The sequence below is a fragment of the Calypte anna genome, chromosome 2, assembly GCF_003957555.1.
Source record: "Calypte anna isolate BGI_N300 chromosome 2, bCalAnn1_v1.p, whole genome shotgun sequence".
Classification (NCBI taxonomy): domain Eukaryota; kingdom Metazoa; phylum Chordata; class Aves; order Apodiformes; family Trochilidae; genus Calypte; species Calypte anna.
This window is the reverse complement of record NC_044245.1, coordinates 7,159,711-7,176,637: the sequence shown is the minus strand read 5'-3', so window position 1 is coordinate 7,176,637 and position 16,927 is coordinate 7,159,711. Positions and strand designations below refer to the sequence as shown.

At 38.7% G+C, this 16,927-nt stretch overlaps 1 protein-coding gene across 1 annotated transcript in view; it reads left to right on the top strand.

Moving 5' to 3' along the window:
• The window catches only part of PRKAG2 (protein kinase AMP-activated non-catalytic subunit gamma 2), a 218,182-nt gene extending 202,997 nt beyond the window's left edge, over window positions 1-15,185 (top strand). Inside the window, exons 9-16 of the mRNA XM_030445586.1 lie at window positions 1,679-1,724; window positions 2,541-2,595; window positions 4,319-4,445; window positions 5,185-5,350; window positions 5,661-5,698; window positions 8,898-9,044; window positions 11,424-11,517; window positions 14,041-15,185. Coding sequence (XP_030301446.1) covers window positions 1,679-1,724; window positions 2,541-2,595; window positions 4,319-4,445; window positions 5,185-5,350; window positions 5,661-5,698; window positions 8,898-9,044; window positions 11,424-11,517; window positions 14,041-14,072 — 705 coding nt within the window. The 3' untranslated portion in view covers window positions 14,073-15,185. The remainder of the gene's footprint in view (window positions 1-1,678; window positions 1,725-2,540; window positions 2,596-4,318; window positions 4,446-5,184; window positions 5,351-5,660; window positions 5,699-8,897; window positions 9,045-11,423; window positions 11,518-14,040) is intronic.
• Window positions 15,186-16,927: the final 1,742 nt, after the last annotated feature.

Here is a 16,927-nt window from a genome sequence, read left to right as displayed (position 1 = left end):
TTGGTTGTGGTTAAGAGGGCAGCAGTAAGGAGGAATAGCTGAGAACTGAAAACATTTTACTTAAGTGATTGATGCCATCTTCTATTTAAAAAAAAAAAATTGCTGTTCCATCAGGGAATGCTGTAGTCTTAATAGGTAAAATTATGTTGAAAATATAATTCTTAGGTGTTTTAGTCTTTCTAAATGCATCACAACACAAAGAGTATGAAGCATGTTGCTGTTCATGTACCACATAATATCTTTATATGATTGAAGGGAAACATCCAGGTAGTTTCTTCCGCTAGTGTGGCCCAAGAACTAGGTTTAACCTGATCTTGTCAGCATTCAAAGCAGTCTCCTGGTCTTCTGGTCACTTAGTAGTGCACCTGAACTGCACTCCACTGTCTTGACTGCCTTTTCTGTCAAGTGCCTAAAAGATTAACTTATATAGGTACCTTTTATGTCAGCTAGAAATGGTGTATTGGAGTACTCTAATTGTAGTAAATCAATTTAGCATTCCCTTAGACTCTTCAAAGGATGCTAATTACATGGAGTAATCTTCAGTGTAGTCTCCTTTAGCTCTAAGATGAATGTAGGAGGCTTTATGGAGAATTCCACCCTTCCACCTATAAACTCTTTATCTTCAGCAGTGTTTGCAAAGGTACCTGGCAAAAAGGAGCTGTGTAAGGAATGACAGGAGCCTTTGTCCTAGGCTACACTGAGTGCAATTACTGGTTTGCAGCTGGATACCTTTAGAAAAAGGTAGGATTCACATCTGAAACAGGTTTAGAAAGCCATCATTGAGGTGGAAGGAGCTACTGCAGGGAGATTATACAATCTTTTGATGAAGAAGTTTGTGAAACAACTGAAGAGCATGACATCATGTCTTTTGGTTTTCTTGTGTATTTCTTTTACTTCGAAGACCAGATTTTTGGTGGTGTTTTGATGTTACTGCGGACCTGATTTGATGTCAGTCTGCCACCAAAAGGTGCTGACTTGCCACATCTTTTGTCAGTATTATTTGCCTGTCCTTTTTCTGAGCCAGTTAAGGAAGCTAAACGAGCAGAAAAATGATATTTCTGTAACGTTTTTTTGCCTGTTTGGTTCCTGGGACCAGCTGAACCCAGGTTAGATGAGCAACTTTGATGGCACAGGAGAAAGGCTGATAGCATGCATGGCTTAGATGCAGTGCTCAAAAGCATTTCAAGAATGTAAGATCAGTAAAAAATTAATCTTGGGCGAGGATACTGTGTTTGTTCGGACTGAAATGAGCTCTAAACCAAGTGCTCTTGCTTGTTTGTAATCAAGGAACAGTAAAATTAATCTCTTATTAGCACTGAGAAGTCAAGTGATCAGCATGAACTTTTTACTGAAAACTGTGAGGAATCATCAGAGGATTTACTCTGGGATGGTTGTCTTAAGGTGAGATAAACTGAGTCTAGAAAATATCTCGACTACAAACCTAGGCAGGTAAAAGATCCTTCCTGTCTCCTGAAATGACAGGTCCAGTGTGGTACTCTGTATTGAGCAGGATTGTTCCCTTTCTTCCTGTTATTGAAGAAATGTTACTCTGGACTGTTTTTGCTCTGGATTGCCTGCAATGGAATGTAAGGAAATTAGTCAGATATTTATAATATTGTTGATGATGCTGGGTTTTCAATTAATGCTGGAAGGTAAACTTTCCATCTACCCATTGTAGGTTCAGATTTATGAACTGGAGGAGCACAAGATAGAAACCTGGAGGGGTAAGAATATTGACTACTTGGCTGATAACTGAAAATGTTCTGATGTTTTTCAGTACAGAGGATTTTTAATCATAGATTTAGCTTGTCTCTCTCCATGTAATTTCTAACAAAAGCAGGAGTAGTAAAAGCTTGTCAGTTGGCTCCTGCTGCTTATTTTCCTACCTGAAACATATGTAGAGTAGGGTGAGCTGGGCTTTATACTGCTTCATCACCTGTGCATGGTTAACACCATTTTGCTCTTTCAGAAAGAAAAAAAGAAACCAGAGTAAGGCAGCACAAGTGAGTGTAGGGCTGATGAGTATAGGTGGGATGGAAATGTATCTGAGGCAGAATGCAGATGAGCAAAGAGCTGTGCCCTACATGATGCACCTAGAAACTCAGGACTTGTTCAGTGTAAACAGAAGGGCAGAAATTCAATGAGGAAACAATGTCAAAAATGGACTGTATGCCTTGGAATAATACATAATACACAGAAGTACTCTGCAGCAGAAAGGAACTGGAGAAGAATTGTTTGATGCTGTTCCAGTGACCCCTGGTGGTAATCAGTTCAGTCACCTTTTTAAGTTTAATATAGAGGGATGTGCATAAGTGGTAGAATATTTAAAGTAACTATATATATATGTATACACACATATATTGCTCTCTTTTTTCCACTTAATTTTGTATTAATGAATTCACAAAATGCTTTCATGGAAAAATTAATGTTCTTATATAAAATTACAACAGTTTATTTAAGTTAATATTCTTATTAACAATTTTATATTTAACTTAATGTTCTTATATAAAATTATAACAGTTTATTTATTTTCTATACAGAGCTTTATTTACAAGAGACATTTAAACCTTTAGTGAACATCTCCCCAGATGCAAGGTATGATTTCTTAAACTGTAGCATGATAATGGACTGTCTGTTAACCTGATCAACCTGTCTGATTAACCTGATCAAGTTGTGAGAGCTTTTCATTGCAAGTGTGGATTTCTTTTTAATTATCCAGATAAGATGATTTCTAGTTTAACTTTTGTCTTTTATCAGTGTAATTGTTCTGGTAGACATAGGTCAAAATTAATTGCCAAAAATATGCAAAGAAAGCCAAGATGATGACCCTTTAAGCTAGCCTGCAAGTCAGGTTCATTTCATGAATTCCAAAATTCAGCCTTTCAGCTGTCTTGTTCTCAGCAATCATAATGATTGTAAACTTACAGTACTTTTCCATGCCTGTAACTTCCCTGAACTAAAGGAAAGGAAATGTGTGTTTTGTTCTGCTCTGCTACCTCGTTGTGTTCCTTGAAGTATAAATAACTGTCCTTTTCTTGATGGAATTAGAAAGAAATTGGTTTTATACTGCTGTTACACCTTGCTTACCAAAGGTAACTTGGGAGACAACTTCAGTTTGGTCACTTAACACCCTGAATGCTTCTTGGTTGCTGAACCAAGTGAGTGAAGCTCTGTTTGTGGAATGGGATTGGTTATTCCAATGATAGGCTGTATCCTCAAGGAAACTGCCACTAAATCAAGAATAAGCCATTCAACTAAGTCATAAGGAATGTATTTTGTAATTGGTTGGAAAGGGTATTGCTAAGACAAGAACTATAATTGCTGTCAGCCAGAGGTGCATCACAACAAGTATTGCAATACAGAAGATTCATGTATAGAAGGTGTGAAAGGATACAGCCAGTCAAATTAAAACCCAGTATAGTAATGGGCTTGGGTTCTGTAACAATCAGAGCTGAGCTCCTAGGAGCTGTTAAATGCTGTTAAATACTCCAGGAGTAGCATCTGCAGTGCAATGGTGTTAATCTTGGCCCCATGGGAACAGTTCATCCCTGTAATAGATTCAGAACATCCACTTTATTGTGTCTGGGAAGAAGCCTACCCCAGCAAATAGGCTTTTATCAAAGTTTTACTAATTCTATTACTTAGTAATTTTTTACAATTTGGTGGTTAGCTGTTTTATTACAGTCTTACTAGGACTGAGGTAAGGATTAAACTCCTACTTACAAGGACAGCAGAACTGCACAGATTGGAGTATTGCTCAGTTGTTGCCTGCAGCATCTTTAAGAATGTTTTGTATCTCCTGAGAATAACTTTTTTTCCAACCCCCAATACTAATTGAGTTAAATGATTAGATAATTGTGGCTTTCTTGCATATATGTGTTTAACCATGAAAATGCTCTTCCTAGAAAATGCTGTAGAAGTTTGGGATTGAGACACATTAAGGGCAATGAAACCTTTTCACTGTTTGTCTCTAAACAAATATATCCATTCTGAGTGCAAAAATACTGTGAGCAAAGCACTCACTGGAATAACAATTTACACTTGCACAGAAATACTTCTTTTTACCACAAAAAATGTGATTTTTTTTTTTAATGATGTTTTCTTGCTGGTTTTAGATGTTCATGAGCATTTCATTGTTGGTATGTGTTACCAGTTGCAAAAGTTAGTTTGAAATCCCTTAGCTTCTCTTTTTAAAAAAATTAAAGATAATAGAAATTATGTGTATGTACTTCATGAGGGTTTATAAATGCATGTTTATCATTTGCTGTTATTCATTCTCAGATTTACTTTTTTTTAAAATTAATATTTTTCTCCTCAGCCTTTTTGATGCTGTATATTCACTGATCAAAAACAAAATCCACAGATTGCCAGTTATAGATCCCGTCAGTGGAAATGCACTTTATATACTTACCCATAAAAGAATCCTTAAGTTCCTCCAGCTTTTTGTAAGTATTTAAAGTTAAACTTTGCTTAACTGTTTTTATCCCCCAAGTAGACAAATTAAAGTCTTAGTACAGAAACTTCTTCATAAACTTCTGTTGTCACTGTATATATATATATTTTTAAGACATGTTAAAGCTTGATGTAGGACCTGTATGTTACCTTTATTTTGCTGTAATAATTTAGTGAAACCTAAACCCCAAAGTGTTTGAGCAATTTGAGTAGTTTTTTGTCCTTTCTGGGAGATCTGCTCAGCTTCAGAAGTTTGTTTACACGAGTGGAAAAATTGTCTCCCAGAGACAGGATTGTCATTCCTCACTGTGCCTTGTGTCAGTCACAGGAATTTATAGGAGGCCAAACAAAGCAACAAGAGTTCAAAATCAGCATTCAACATCAAGGATGTTTTGCTGTCCTCTCTCTAGTTTCAGTGGGAATGACATAATTTAGGAGTAAAAGGTTTTAGTGATGGGCTACTGTGGATATAAAGGAGCGAGAAATTTAGTTATTTAGTCTTAATTTGGAGCTTCTCTGAAGAGAAGTAGTGGAAGTAGTGTTTCTAGATCTGAGCTTGTTTTGGCTTTACAGTAATCTGTTACCAGATGAACATAACAGCCTGTAACAATCACTGGAGTCTGCAGGTGGAAGAGGGATTACAGCTCTCCTATAGAAGTACCAGTGAGTGATAGGAAAACACGGTAGGTGCAGAACACTGCACTGTAAATGCACTCATTCTGGCTTTCCTAGATGTCAGAGATGCCAAAGCCTGCCTTTATGAAGAAGAATCTGGATGAACTTGGAATAGGAACTTACCACAACATTGCCTTCATACATCCAGACACTCCTATCATTAAAGCCTTGAATATATTTGTAGAGAGGAGGATATCGGCATTACCTGTTGTGGATGAGTCAGGTGTGTGCTGGGGCTTCTGTGTACAGAAATGTGGTAAGGGAAATGGTGCTGAACTCTGGACAGGGAGGAGAAAAAATGGGGAAAAAAAAACACAGGGGGGTGGGGAAAAGGGAATGTAAAGTATTTATGTAAGATGGTTGGTAGGTTGATGGATCTTGGAAGAACTTGATGGTTTGGTAGGTTGTGTGGGGTTGTTTTTCCATCTTTCCTTCTTTACCTGTCTGTTTTCTTTAGTGTAATTATAAGAAAAAATGAAAGCAGGAAGCAAGAAGGCTTTAAGTACTTTATTAACTTCTGTTTTTCTTTTTAGGAAAAGTTGTAGATATTTATTCCAAATTTGATGTAATAGTAAGTATATCTCTTAAATTATATTTTTTTAACTATATGCACTAAGCATTTGCAAATTAATTTGTTAATATATCTTTTTTGGCTGCTTTGTTACTTAAAGTTTAGTTAACAAACTGAATAAAACAGACTCAATTTATTCTGCATGGCATTGTTATGATTTTTTTAAAAAAAGCTTATTTATTTAAGCTATCTTACTAATAGTACTTACACACAGGCATCTTCTGCTCTGGCTGTCACTCAAAATTAGATCTGGCTGTAGTCCTTCAAAAGGAGGACATGGACTTCTTAGTTTGCTTTTGTTTTTGAGATAGGATTCTTTTCCCAGCCATTGCCATTCCATGGTCTGTTGTCAAATAGAATACAGGTTTCTCCATGCAGTCTGGTTACTTTGTACAACTTCACCTTCTCAGGGAATTAAAACTTCTTGGCCCATTCTTTTCAGTGAGTCTTTAACTCCAGAGTACAAAAGCATAATAGTCAGATTCATGCTGTGATTTGCCAGCCTTGGAGACAAGGGCTCTTCTGGTCTTGTGGTTTTCAGAAACTTGAAAACTATACTTTTTTTTTTTTTCTTTTTCAATCCTTGTCCCCTCCCAGCAGTGTATGCACCTGCCTTGTGATTGGAACTTCAGAATCAAAGGTCAGGGGTTGGAAGGGACCTCTGAGGACCATCCCCCCTGCTAGAGCAGGATGCCTTAGAGCTGGTTTGAGGGGAATACATGTAGGCAGGTCTTGAATATCTCCAGGGATGGAGAAGAATCATAGAATCGACTGGGTTGGAAGGGACCTCAGAGATCATCAAGTCCAACCCTTGATCCACTACCGTTGCAGTTCCCAGCCCATGGCACTGAGTGCCACATCCAGTCTCTTTTTAAATATCTCCAGGGATGGAGAATCCACTACTTCCCTGGGCAGCCCATTCCAATGTCTGATCACCCTCTCCAGAAAGAAATTCTTTCTAATGTCCAACCTAAACCTCTCCTGGCACAACTTGAGACCGTGCCCTCTTGTCTTGCTGAGAGTTGCCTGGGAAAAGAGACCAACCCCCCCTGGCTCCAGCCTCCTTTCAGGGAGTTGTAGAGAGTGATGAGGTCTCCTCGAAGCCTTCTCTTTTCCAGTCTGAACACCCCCAGCTCCCTCAGCCTCTCCTCATAGGATCTGTGCTCGAGTCCCTTCACCAGCCTGGTTGCCCTCCTTTGGACCTGCTCCGGGACCTCGATATCCTTCCTAAACTGAGGGGCCCAGAACTGGACACAGTACTCGAGGTGTGGCCTCACCAGCGCTGAGTACAGGGGCAGAATCACTTCCTTGGACCTGCTGGCCACGCTGTTCCTGATCCAGGCCAGGATGCCATTGGCCTTCTTGGCTACCTGGGCACACTGCTGGCTCATGTTCAGCTTCCTGGCAATCCAGACTCCCAGGTCCCTTTCTGTCTGGCTATCCTCCAACCACTCTGCGTCCAGACCCATCCTCCTGACACCAACCCTTTAGATATTTATAAACACTGATAAGATCCCCCCTCAGTCTCCTTTTCTCCAAGCTAAACAACCCAAGCTCTCTCAGCCTTTCCCCATAGGGCAGATGCTCCAGTGCCTTAATCATCTTACTGTTCCTGTGCTGGACTTTGTCCAGTAATTCTCTGTCCTTCTTGAACTGGGAAGCCCAGAACTGCACAATTCTAATAGCTACTTTATTTTTTAGCAATTTAAGTGCCCAAATCAAGGGGGGAAAAAAAAACCAACAACAGCAAACTCCACAAAGCTTTTAAGACATAATTAATTGCTCCCAGCTAGCAACATGGGAAAGAATTATGGCATCTGTCATTTATTTGAGATTTTCCTCACTTACTAGTTTGCTTATTGAATGGGGAAGAAAATATTCTGTTCTTAAAAGATAAGCACCTTTGAGGCTTGCAGTTTTTCCTCAGTCTGCTTCAAACTGATCTTCAAGCTTTAAAATAAGAAAAAGCAAAATCTGAAATGTGTAATCTGATCTCCTCATAAACACAGAATTTGCAAGATTTAACTGCTGATTTTTAGCTTTAAAACATGTGGCTAGGATGCTTAGTTAAATCAGTATTTTAAGTTAGGCCTGTATATACAGCTGGCAAAGCTGATAGATTTCTTTCATTTCAAGAGAGCTGTGAATTAATTTTCAAGTTCTTGATGGAATAAACATGGGAATGAAATAGCTTTATTACACCAGTTATTGTGAGGGGGTGACTTCACATTGCAAGGGTTTTTGTGTTCTCCAGGTGTCCTTCATTAGGAATCAGGTAAATTTGCTTATCTTCATGATCATTTCCAACTTATCCTGTCATATTCAGTGTAATTCAATCCAAAAACTTGACCAATCAGTATATTCTAGCCAAAATTAATTTCATTTATTGCTTGGTCCAGCGTTTTCATTTTAAAGGTCAGGCTTTGTTCATCCTTCAGGGCTACAGCACACAAAATCAATAGGCCAGGGTGTGCCAACACCATCAAAATATTGCCATGCTCTCTCCTACAAAGAAAGTTTCTGCTGGTCTGGACAAAGTCCTCTTGCTACAGACATAGTCCTGTTCTTAAAATGAAAGAAACATCAGCTTTCAAACTCCTTTAATCTTAGTATTGCTCATGGGGTTTTATTTTTATAGTAACTCATTGAAATAAGCACACAGAAATTGTTGTCAAATGGCAGTGCCAGCACAGTCCGGGAGAGGGAGTTTGAGCCCACAAATCAGAAAGGTGAAGAAAAGCTTTATATTGCTCTGTGCTTAGATTTCCACTAAGATCTACTTTGTGTGTCATGTTCAGAAGAGTTCAAGTCCTCCCCTGTCCTATGAAAAACAACAGAAAAATTTTATATACTCGAAGTGTACTCTGTATATTTGAAATCTGTAGAACTTCTTTTTCTACTTACAGCAAAGCATGATGAGTGGTATCAAGCCCAGTATCAGAGAGCAAGAAGATTTTCAGTGGCCTAATGCTTATCACAGAACAGTTTTATCCATTGACCCAGTCTCTGATGTGATGTTTAACATGATTTTATGCTTGGCTGTTCCCAGAAACTGAAGTGCACAGGCTTTGTTTAATGAGGTTTGGAATAGACTTAGCTTATACCAGAAATGTTTGTCTACTTGACACCAAAATATTTACTTTATTGACTGCTTTATTACTAAGTACTGAGATGTGTTATATGCCTTGGGCTTTTTCAGAATCTTGCTGCTGAAAAAACATATAATAACCTAGATATCACAGTGACACAAGCCCTACAGCACCGTTCTCAGTATTTTGAAGGTGTTGTAAAGTGTAGTATGCTGGAAACACTGGAGACCATTGTGGATAGAATAGTGAAGGCTGAGGTGAGTTTGCTTTTTATTTCTTCCTTCACTGTAAGTTAAAAGATGTGTTACCAAACTGATAGGTAGTAGAGGTTTATCCTTTCTAAGTTATTTTGGTTACATGGTGAAAGTATTTTTTTTCCTAACTACGTGTGTTAGGTGTCAGTTTGCTTTATAGACTTAGACTTAGCTTAGAGATTTAGGGATGTTCTAAATACTGTACAGTACATCTGTAATAATACTGTTATTTGCAGTTCTGTTTTATGGCATTAACTGAACTGAATGTGAAGGTTGGGTGGTTATTTTGTTTGTCTTGGTTTTTTTCCAAAGAACCAAGTTTCTTTCAAACCTGCTTTAAGTTTTGCAGCCAAGTAATTCTTTAAACACCAGCTAATAGCCAGGCTGGCCTGTTGTTCAGGAAATGTAATGGGTACAATTATTTAGTGCATATGGAGTTCTGCACTGCTCTCATACAGATTCGGTGAAGCAGGAACAGAAAATAAATTCTTGTGAGGAAGCCTTCAGTAACTGCTCTTGTAAATGATGCATCCATGTGCTTTCCATTCTTTTAATGTTGTTTATCTTGTTTGTTACTACTGGGAACTTTTTTATACACAGAGCCAAAAGAGTATGTAGGTTTTCCTTCTCTTGTTGCTTCTCTGCAGAAGAAAATCAAAATTATCTCTTATAATTCTCTCCAAGGTGAGATCAGCTCCATTTTAGATGCTTAAACTTCTTAAGTTACAAGATTACTTTTTTTCCCATTCTTGAGGAATGTTACAGTATGAGTAAAATTGCCTCTGTGTTAATAACCCCTTAAAACCTTCATTAGGCAATTTTTACTTTAACTTTTTGCGTTTGCTTGAGGTTCCTGAAATTGAATCATTTCAGCACTGCTGATACAGTTCTCAAATTTTAATTTTATTGCTATCTTAAGAAGTTTTAGACACTTGCATTTTAAGAGCAAGTACTACCATAGTCTAAACATAGTGAGATTGTATGTAAAAATGACTTGGTCAAACTACAGGTTATCTTTAGCTACCAGACAAGTGTTTGATTTGTTGAAACAAATCAAATGTGAAACAATTACATTGTCCCTTTTGCTTGAATTAATTGAATTGAGAGAAAAATAAAATTATTAAATATGTGCATATACAAAAAATAACCCCACCTAAGATATCACCAACATAGTTTCATCAAAACCCAAAATGCAACTATCTTACCTTCATTCCCTCATATTTTCTTTCTTCCCTGTGTCAGGTGAGTAGGACTCTTCAAATAATTCAGGGCTCCTCTTTTCTTGTATCCATCTGGAAGCAAAATGGTTGACCTCAACCATAAATTAAGACTGATGCAGCTTTTTTGCAACCACCTCTGTGAGAAAAAATTCTTTTCACTTTCCTCACTGTGGTATCTGGTGTTTGAACTTAAATGTTGGAGAGAATTCACTTAGGTAAAAAGTAAACTCATAGTAGTCTCTCAGCTTTTGGCAAACACCTTTTTTTTTAGGATTGCTACTTAGGAGCTGATTCAGCTGTGATCTTTAGGTTATACAACTCTGCCAAGTTGCAGTGGACACTGGTGCTAGGAGAGAGTGTAGGGCACCCTCCTGCTTCTGCACTGGTCTCTGACTGCTGAAGGCTGCCCTGGCCAAAGAGCCTCAGGCACAGGAGTATCCACCTTCTTTCCCCACAGTTAGGAAGAAAGTTTTGTAGCATAAAAGAGTTCATATAACAGATTTGTAATTATTTCTATATAAAATAAATTGTTATTGACAAACAGTCTTACTGTTGATAAATCTTTCTTCTGAGGTGTGTCCTTGTTTATTAACTCTACAGTGAGTTTGTGGGGATAAGCTGAATCTTTTTTCTATCTTCATGCAAATATGAAGATGCTGAAACCAATCTGGCACTCAATTTCAGAAGAAATGAGGTTAAAACTAACTTGGGCATGTCAAGATACAACAAGTTTTAGTGCTGTGCCTTTTGCTGTTGAGAAAGCATTTTTCAGAAGGAAGCCTCATTTTTTTTACTGTATCTTATGAGATCACAGGCTGAGCTGGGCAGAGTCTGTAAGCTGGAGAAGTGTTTTTGATGTGAGTGCCACTTGTTGAGAACAGAAGTATTTTCAAGCCCTAGATCTTGGCTTAGCTGTCACTTCAATTCTTGTTGCCATGTCAGAGAGCTGTATGCTTTTAAACATGCACCAGTTCTCATTCATGTAGGGTGAGCATGTTTGTGTTGTTGTGTGAGACTGGGATTGCTGACAGTTTGAACTGTTCTTTTTTTTTTTTTTTTTTCTACTTGTTTTCACACTGGATTACTTAAAACTTGTTTCTTCTTTGCTTTTGGCTATTACTTTAAATAGGGCAAATATCTCAAAATCTTTTCCCTGCTGCAGGTTCATCGTTTGGTTGTAGTCAATGAAGCAGACAGCATTGTGGGTATCATCTCCCTTTCTGACATTCTACAGGCTTTGGTACTCACACCAGCAGGTATGGATGTTGCCTTCTGACCTTTGCCATTTGGTAGCATGGACACCCTGCTGGTTTTAATTTATTTGACAAACATTTGATTTTCAGCTTCTGTACCTGTTTGATCACAGTTCTTAAGTACACTTTTCATTTCTCCTCAGGAAAAAAACCTGACAAAATAATGACTCAGTCTTTTTGTTCACTGATGAACATCATCACTGTCCATCTTTTTTTTTTTTTTTAAGGATCTTGATTAATGTTTTAACAGGATGAAGCTGAATTTTGCATGTATAGACAACATCTACCAGAGGTTGCCTTCCCCAGTTTTCTGAGTTTCTGTGCACTGCACCCCTGTTGTGGCTGCAGCTCTGCCCTCTGCAAGGCCAGCTCCTCAGAGCCCTGCAGTTGTGCAGCTGTCCTGTGGGTTTTACTTGGCAAAAGTGCATCACAGGCACCACCTCAGGCCACCAAAATGATTCCAGTAGAACTCTCTAGTATATTACCAAAAGTGATCAGGTTCCTTTTAACAAGAGTATCTGAGAATAGTGTTTATTTCTACTGCTTTTATGTTGGAGGATTTGGTTTTGGTTTTGTTGGGGTTTTTTTAAGTTTTGGCCAAGGTACTAATGCATTTTATGTTATTAACTTAACTTTGACCACATAAATTAATTCAGTGTCAAAACAACTGAAACAAAACCTTCTTCTGGCTTTGTGAGGAAGACAAATGTCTTGAGCATTACAATTTTGCCTAAAAACCATCTGACTAAGTAAATGGAGGTGGATACGTCCTTCAAAAAAAAGAAGTCTAAATGTGAGCTTAACTGGGATCTCTTACTTGCACACTGATAGATAACATGGTAATTTAAGAGTCTCTTGTGTAGATCTAAATTTCATGTAGCTTTTTAAAATAGTAAGGTTTCTATTCTGAAAAGAAGGTTTTACTTCTGAGTACGCTGAGAGAAAGTTGATAGTTCTGGAATTATTTTGTCAGTGCATTTAGATTCTTTTAATGACCTAGAAAAGCAAGTGACCCAGCTTTCTGTGAAAGATAGGGATCAGTAATCGGGTCTGGGTGAAACAGGCTCATTGCCTAGGAAGAGAATGGAGGGGTGTATGATCCCCTCAGAGGGGGATGTACAGGCAGACTGTGCCTCTCCAGGCAGAGGAGGTGGCTTCCCCCATGACTGGAGGCAGAAGAATGCAAGGAGGGTAAATCTTACTGGTAATGGAGCAAAGTTTAGACAGAAAAGATGGATCTGAATACTGAAAAACCAAGATCTTTGTTATGCTGGAATTACCTGGACACTTCAGTTGCAGCTCTGTAACTGTGCTCTGTAATTAAAAAGCACAGTTCTTGCCCCCATGCTCTGGGCCATGTGCTTCTGGCATTTAGCATGTGGCAGCACCCACACTTAGGAGATCCCTCTGTGAGCTGTTGTAACTCATTGATCTAATAGGGAAACTGAGGCAGCAAAAAAGCTGCAGAGTTTTTTCAGTTTGACACTAAACTGGCTCACAGAAGAGTCTAGTACTGAGTACAGGGGAGAGAGCAACAGGATTAAGCCTCTGGAAGAGATGAGGTGAAGGAAGGCATTTTTTAGGAGCAGTTAGGCATTAGATTGCAGTTCCAGAGGCAACTGTCTGATTGTAATTATGATTTGTCTCACAAGGTGAGGATGTCTGTGATGTAGATCCAGTTTGTGGGGTCAGTGATTTACCTCTTCAAGTGGACACAGTAGAACAACCAGACAAGTCGTGCCCTAAAAGTCTCAATTTCCTTTCAGCCTAGAAAGGAAAATATATTGGCTGGCAGGACCAGCCTACATTAGGGGAGAAAACTATCATTTTGTAATGAGAAAACTGGATGCATTTAATGAATTTTTCAGTGTTTGATTATACATTACAAGCAGTAGCTCCAGGTTGCTGGCAAGAGGTTCTTGCTCTCTTAGAGGTGGATGCTGGAGCCAGACTTGCCATAGGGTTCAGCTGTTGCCCAGCATGTGGCTCGTTTGAGTACTTGGAGAGGAGGACAGATCCTCTCTATTCCTGCTGAACAGGTCTCTTGGATCCCTACAGTCAGCAAAATCTGCCTCTGAGCCGGGAAAAATGGGTCCCTCCACACAGTGTTGTTAGATTGAATTCTTAGTTTCTTCTCAAGCAGGACTTCGTTTTTTTGAGGCCATTATGATGACTGAGCTTGGCTTCTAAGCTGATTGGCCAGGCTTGGACTGTGGCTTTTTGCTTGGATTTTTTTGTTTTGGTTTTAATCTTTGTTCCGGGGAGCATCCTCAAAGCAAGTTTTAATTAACTTCCCAGGAGATTTGTTTATAGACTACTTTGCCAATGAAGTTAGGAGCAAGAATGGTCTCGAGGCCTTGCCCACTCTGTTTTATGTTAGTATTGGGCAATCCTACAGTAGAATTTTGTAAATGGTATCCAGCATTCTGAGTCTGCTAAGGTCAGGCACAGTTGCAGCATTCAGACTGAGCCTTGCTGTTCCAGAAGCATAAGGAAATCACACTTGCTTTCCTTTTCTGTTAACAGGTGCCAAACAAAAGGAGAATGAAAGTGACTGACTGACTGCTGTGAATGTATACACGTTTGTAGGAGAACCTGAACAAAGTTTCTGGCTCAAGTTTGTCTCAAGAACAGGACTGCAATAGAACAGAGCAGGATTGTTGGGAATGTGTGTTGGGACTTAGTGATGGATGATGAGTTTATTCCCCCAGTGATGTCGCAAAAGAAAAGAAAAAAAAAAAAAGCAAAAAAAAAAAGCAGCATGACAAAAGCTTATGTTAAAATGTAGGCTTGTATTTCAAAATGTCTTCAAAAACATTTGCTGGAAGACTTCACCCGATGTCCTTCATTAAAATGCACTGTATCCTGAAACTTTTTCATTTTGTATTTGACAGAAGTCACTGGTCAGCAATGGATTTCTGTGACATAAGGCAAGTGTATGGCATATTCATATCATAGTGCCTTATGTCAGAATACAGCAATATGTCATCACTGTTGCCCATCACTGTCAAAGGAAGTTTTGTGTTAAGCGAGACACTGTATTTGAATGTGAAAGTCTTTAAACCTAAAACCAAATCAGCTTCAGTTCTCATTAGATTTGTCATACAAGCTGTAATTTGAGTATCAGTAGACTTCTTTAAAACTTTAATGACAGTTTTATGTTAAATGTTGCATTCTGAACTGAGATGTAAAACAAGACTGATTTTAAAAACAGCTTTATTTATTTTTACTTTCATGACAATTTTTTACACATCCTTGGTGGATAGCTAAAATTTCACCATATCCATTAATAAACTGTTGATTGTTATACAAAAAAAGTGGCAGATTTTCTCATTATTTAAAACTTTGGAGTTGCAGAAGCTGTGGCCTGTCGATCAGTCCTTGTTAACTTGAGCTGAAGATTCCAGAAGCACAGATCCGAAGTGCTCTGTACTGTAATACACAGGCACACAGAGGAGGTGCCAGAGAACAGTGTTTTCATCTGTATTAAAGTGTAAAATGATGTTTGTACAACAAAACCAAACCTTTGTATTATATATATGATTTGTACAGAAGTGGAGGAGTGAGGAAAGCTGTGGAGTATTTGCTCATGTAAATATACTGTAAAGTTTGAAGATGAGACTTTTATAACTGTAGATTCTTGTAGATGGAAGAAATTAAACCCTACAACACGTTTGGTTTTGGCAGTTCTTCCCAAGTTCTTTTGCATGTATACACCTACGTGCATTTTGGTGAGTGCAGGCTTAGGCAGAGAAGCACTTCCTTCCTTTCAACTTCCAAGGCAGCTCATACCAATGGAATGATGCAGGATAATGCAGGCAGTTCTGCTGTGTTTCCAGCCTGCAAGCTGTACTGAAATAATTGCAGTAAATTGATGTTATTTTTCATTTATACACATTGAGGTTAAAACCCCACAGTTTTCATTTTGTTGTGTGAGGTTTTTAATAGTACCTAACCCCCTGCTCCCCCCTCATTTTTTATTTTTTTTTTAGAATCCCCCAGGTTTCTGTAAGAATTAAAATTCTGAACTAAATGTGTGAAAATTCTTTTCTTTAATGTATAAAGATACTCCTGTAGTACATAAGGGAAACTGTTCTTAGAGTTCTCTCACTTTCTTACTCTCTGAAAAACACTCAGTTCTTCTTCAGCACCTTTTCTGACTCTAAATGTTGACTCTTCCCTGCAGCTCTCATTGTGGGGTGTGCAGAGACCATAATTTGTGGTAGATGAAAACTTTATATTAAGATAAGCAATGCTACCATCAAATGCTACCCAAGCCGTAGAGATAAAGCTTTGTGAAAGCCCAGACATTGCTCCTGCACCTTCCCTGTCAGCTCCCTGAGGAGGTGGGATGCCAGCAAGCTCCCTAAATGCATAGCAACATTTCTGCACTAACATGTTTTTCAGCCCCGTATTCAGGGCATTTTTTGAAATCAAGAGTTGTCAATGATACTCTTCTTTTTTTCTTTTTAAGACTTTATTTTTTTAGTACCAGGTCTTCTGGCCCTGTTCCATGCAGACAGCTTTGGGCCTGTCTGCATAAATTAGTATGCAGAAAGCCAGAATGAATTTGCAGTTTTCAAACACCCATGTACAGACTTCCTATTTTAACATTATTCCAAGTGGTGTTGATGTGTTGTGGACACAGGATGAGCAAAATTATGGAAAGCAGCCTCCTCAGTGATACAAAACAATCTTCAGAGAATTTCCACCCTTACTTTCTGGAATTCAGCTCTGAATTTTGAATTTGTCCGAAGCAGAATCACGGTGTAACTCCCTGAGCACAAATAAACATCAGTGCTATCAAAAAGGCACTCTGCTTGTCAGGGCACAAATAGCAGTGCTGATGCAGTAAACAGAACTAATGAAATCATGTCATTTTTAATAAGATCCATTTCCTAGCAAGCTAGGAAAACGCTTGTTCCAGCATAAGGTAGGGACAGGGATAAGAAAATAAGAGTAGAGAGCAGGGGTGACTCAGCAGCAATGCTGCATGTACCAGATTAAAGTGACAGTGCAAGCAAAGCTTTGGTCTAGGACTCTTCACGTGGCTCATGAGAGGCCTCAGACATAAAAAATAATGAACTCTAAATGATTCAATTCAAGTTCTTGCATGGGTTTTCCTCTGGACAGGCAGGAAGCAATTCCTGAAGTTCTGAGACCACTGCACTGGCTCCAGGTGCTCCCTTTCTTTTCCCAGACAGGGCTGTGCTGCCAATGGAGATGGCAATGAGCTTCCCTGGTGCTGAAAGCCAGGTCAGTGGCATGGCTGATCTGTCCTGAGGATGTGTAGAAATGATTCTGGTTTAGCAGACAGAACTGTAAAATGTGATTTATTTCTGAGCTTCCCTGTGCATTTCCTTGCCCAGGAAGAGATGGCTGTGAATGGTAATTATTCTCAAGTGCTTCTTTG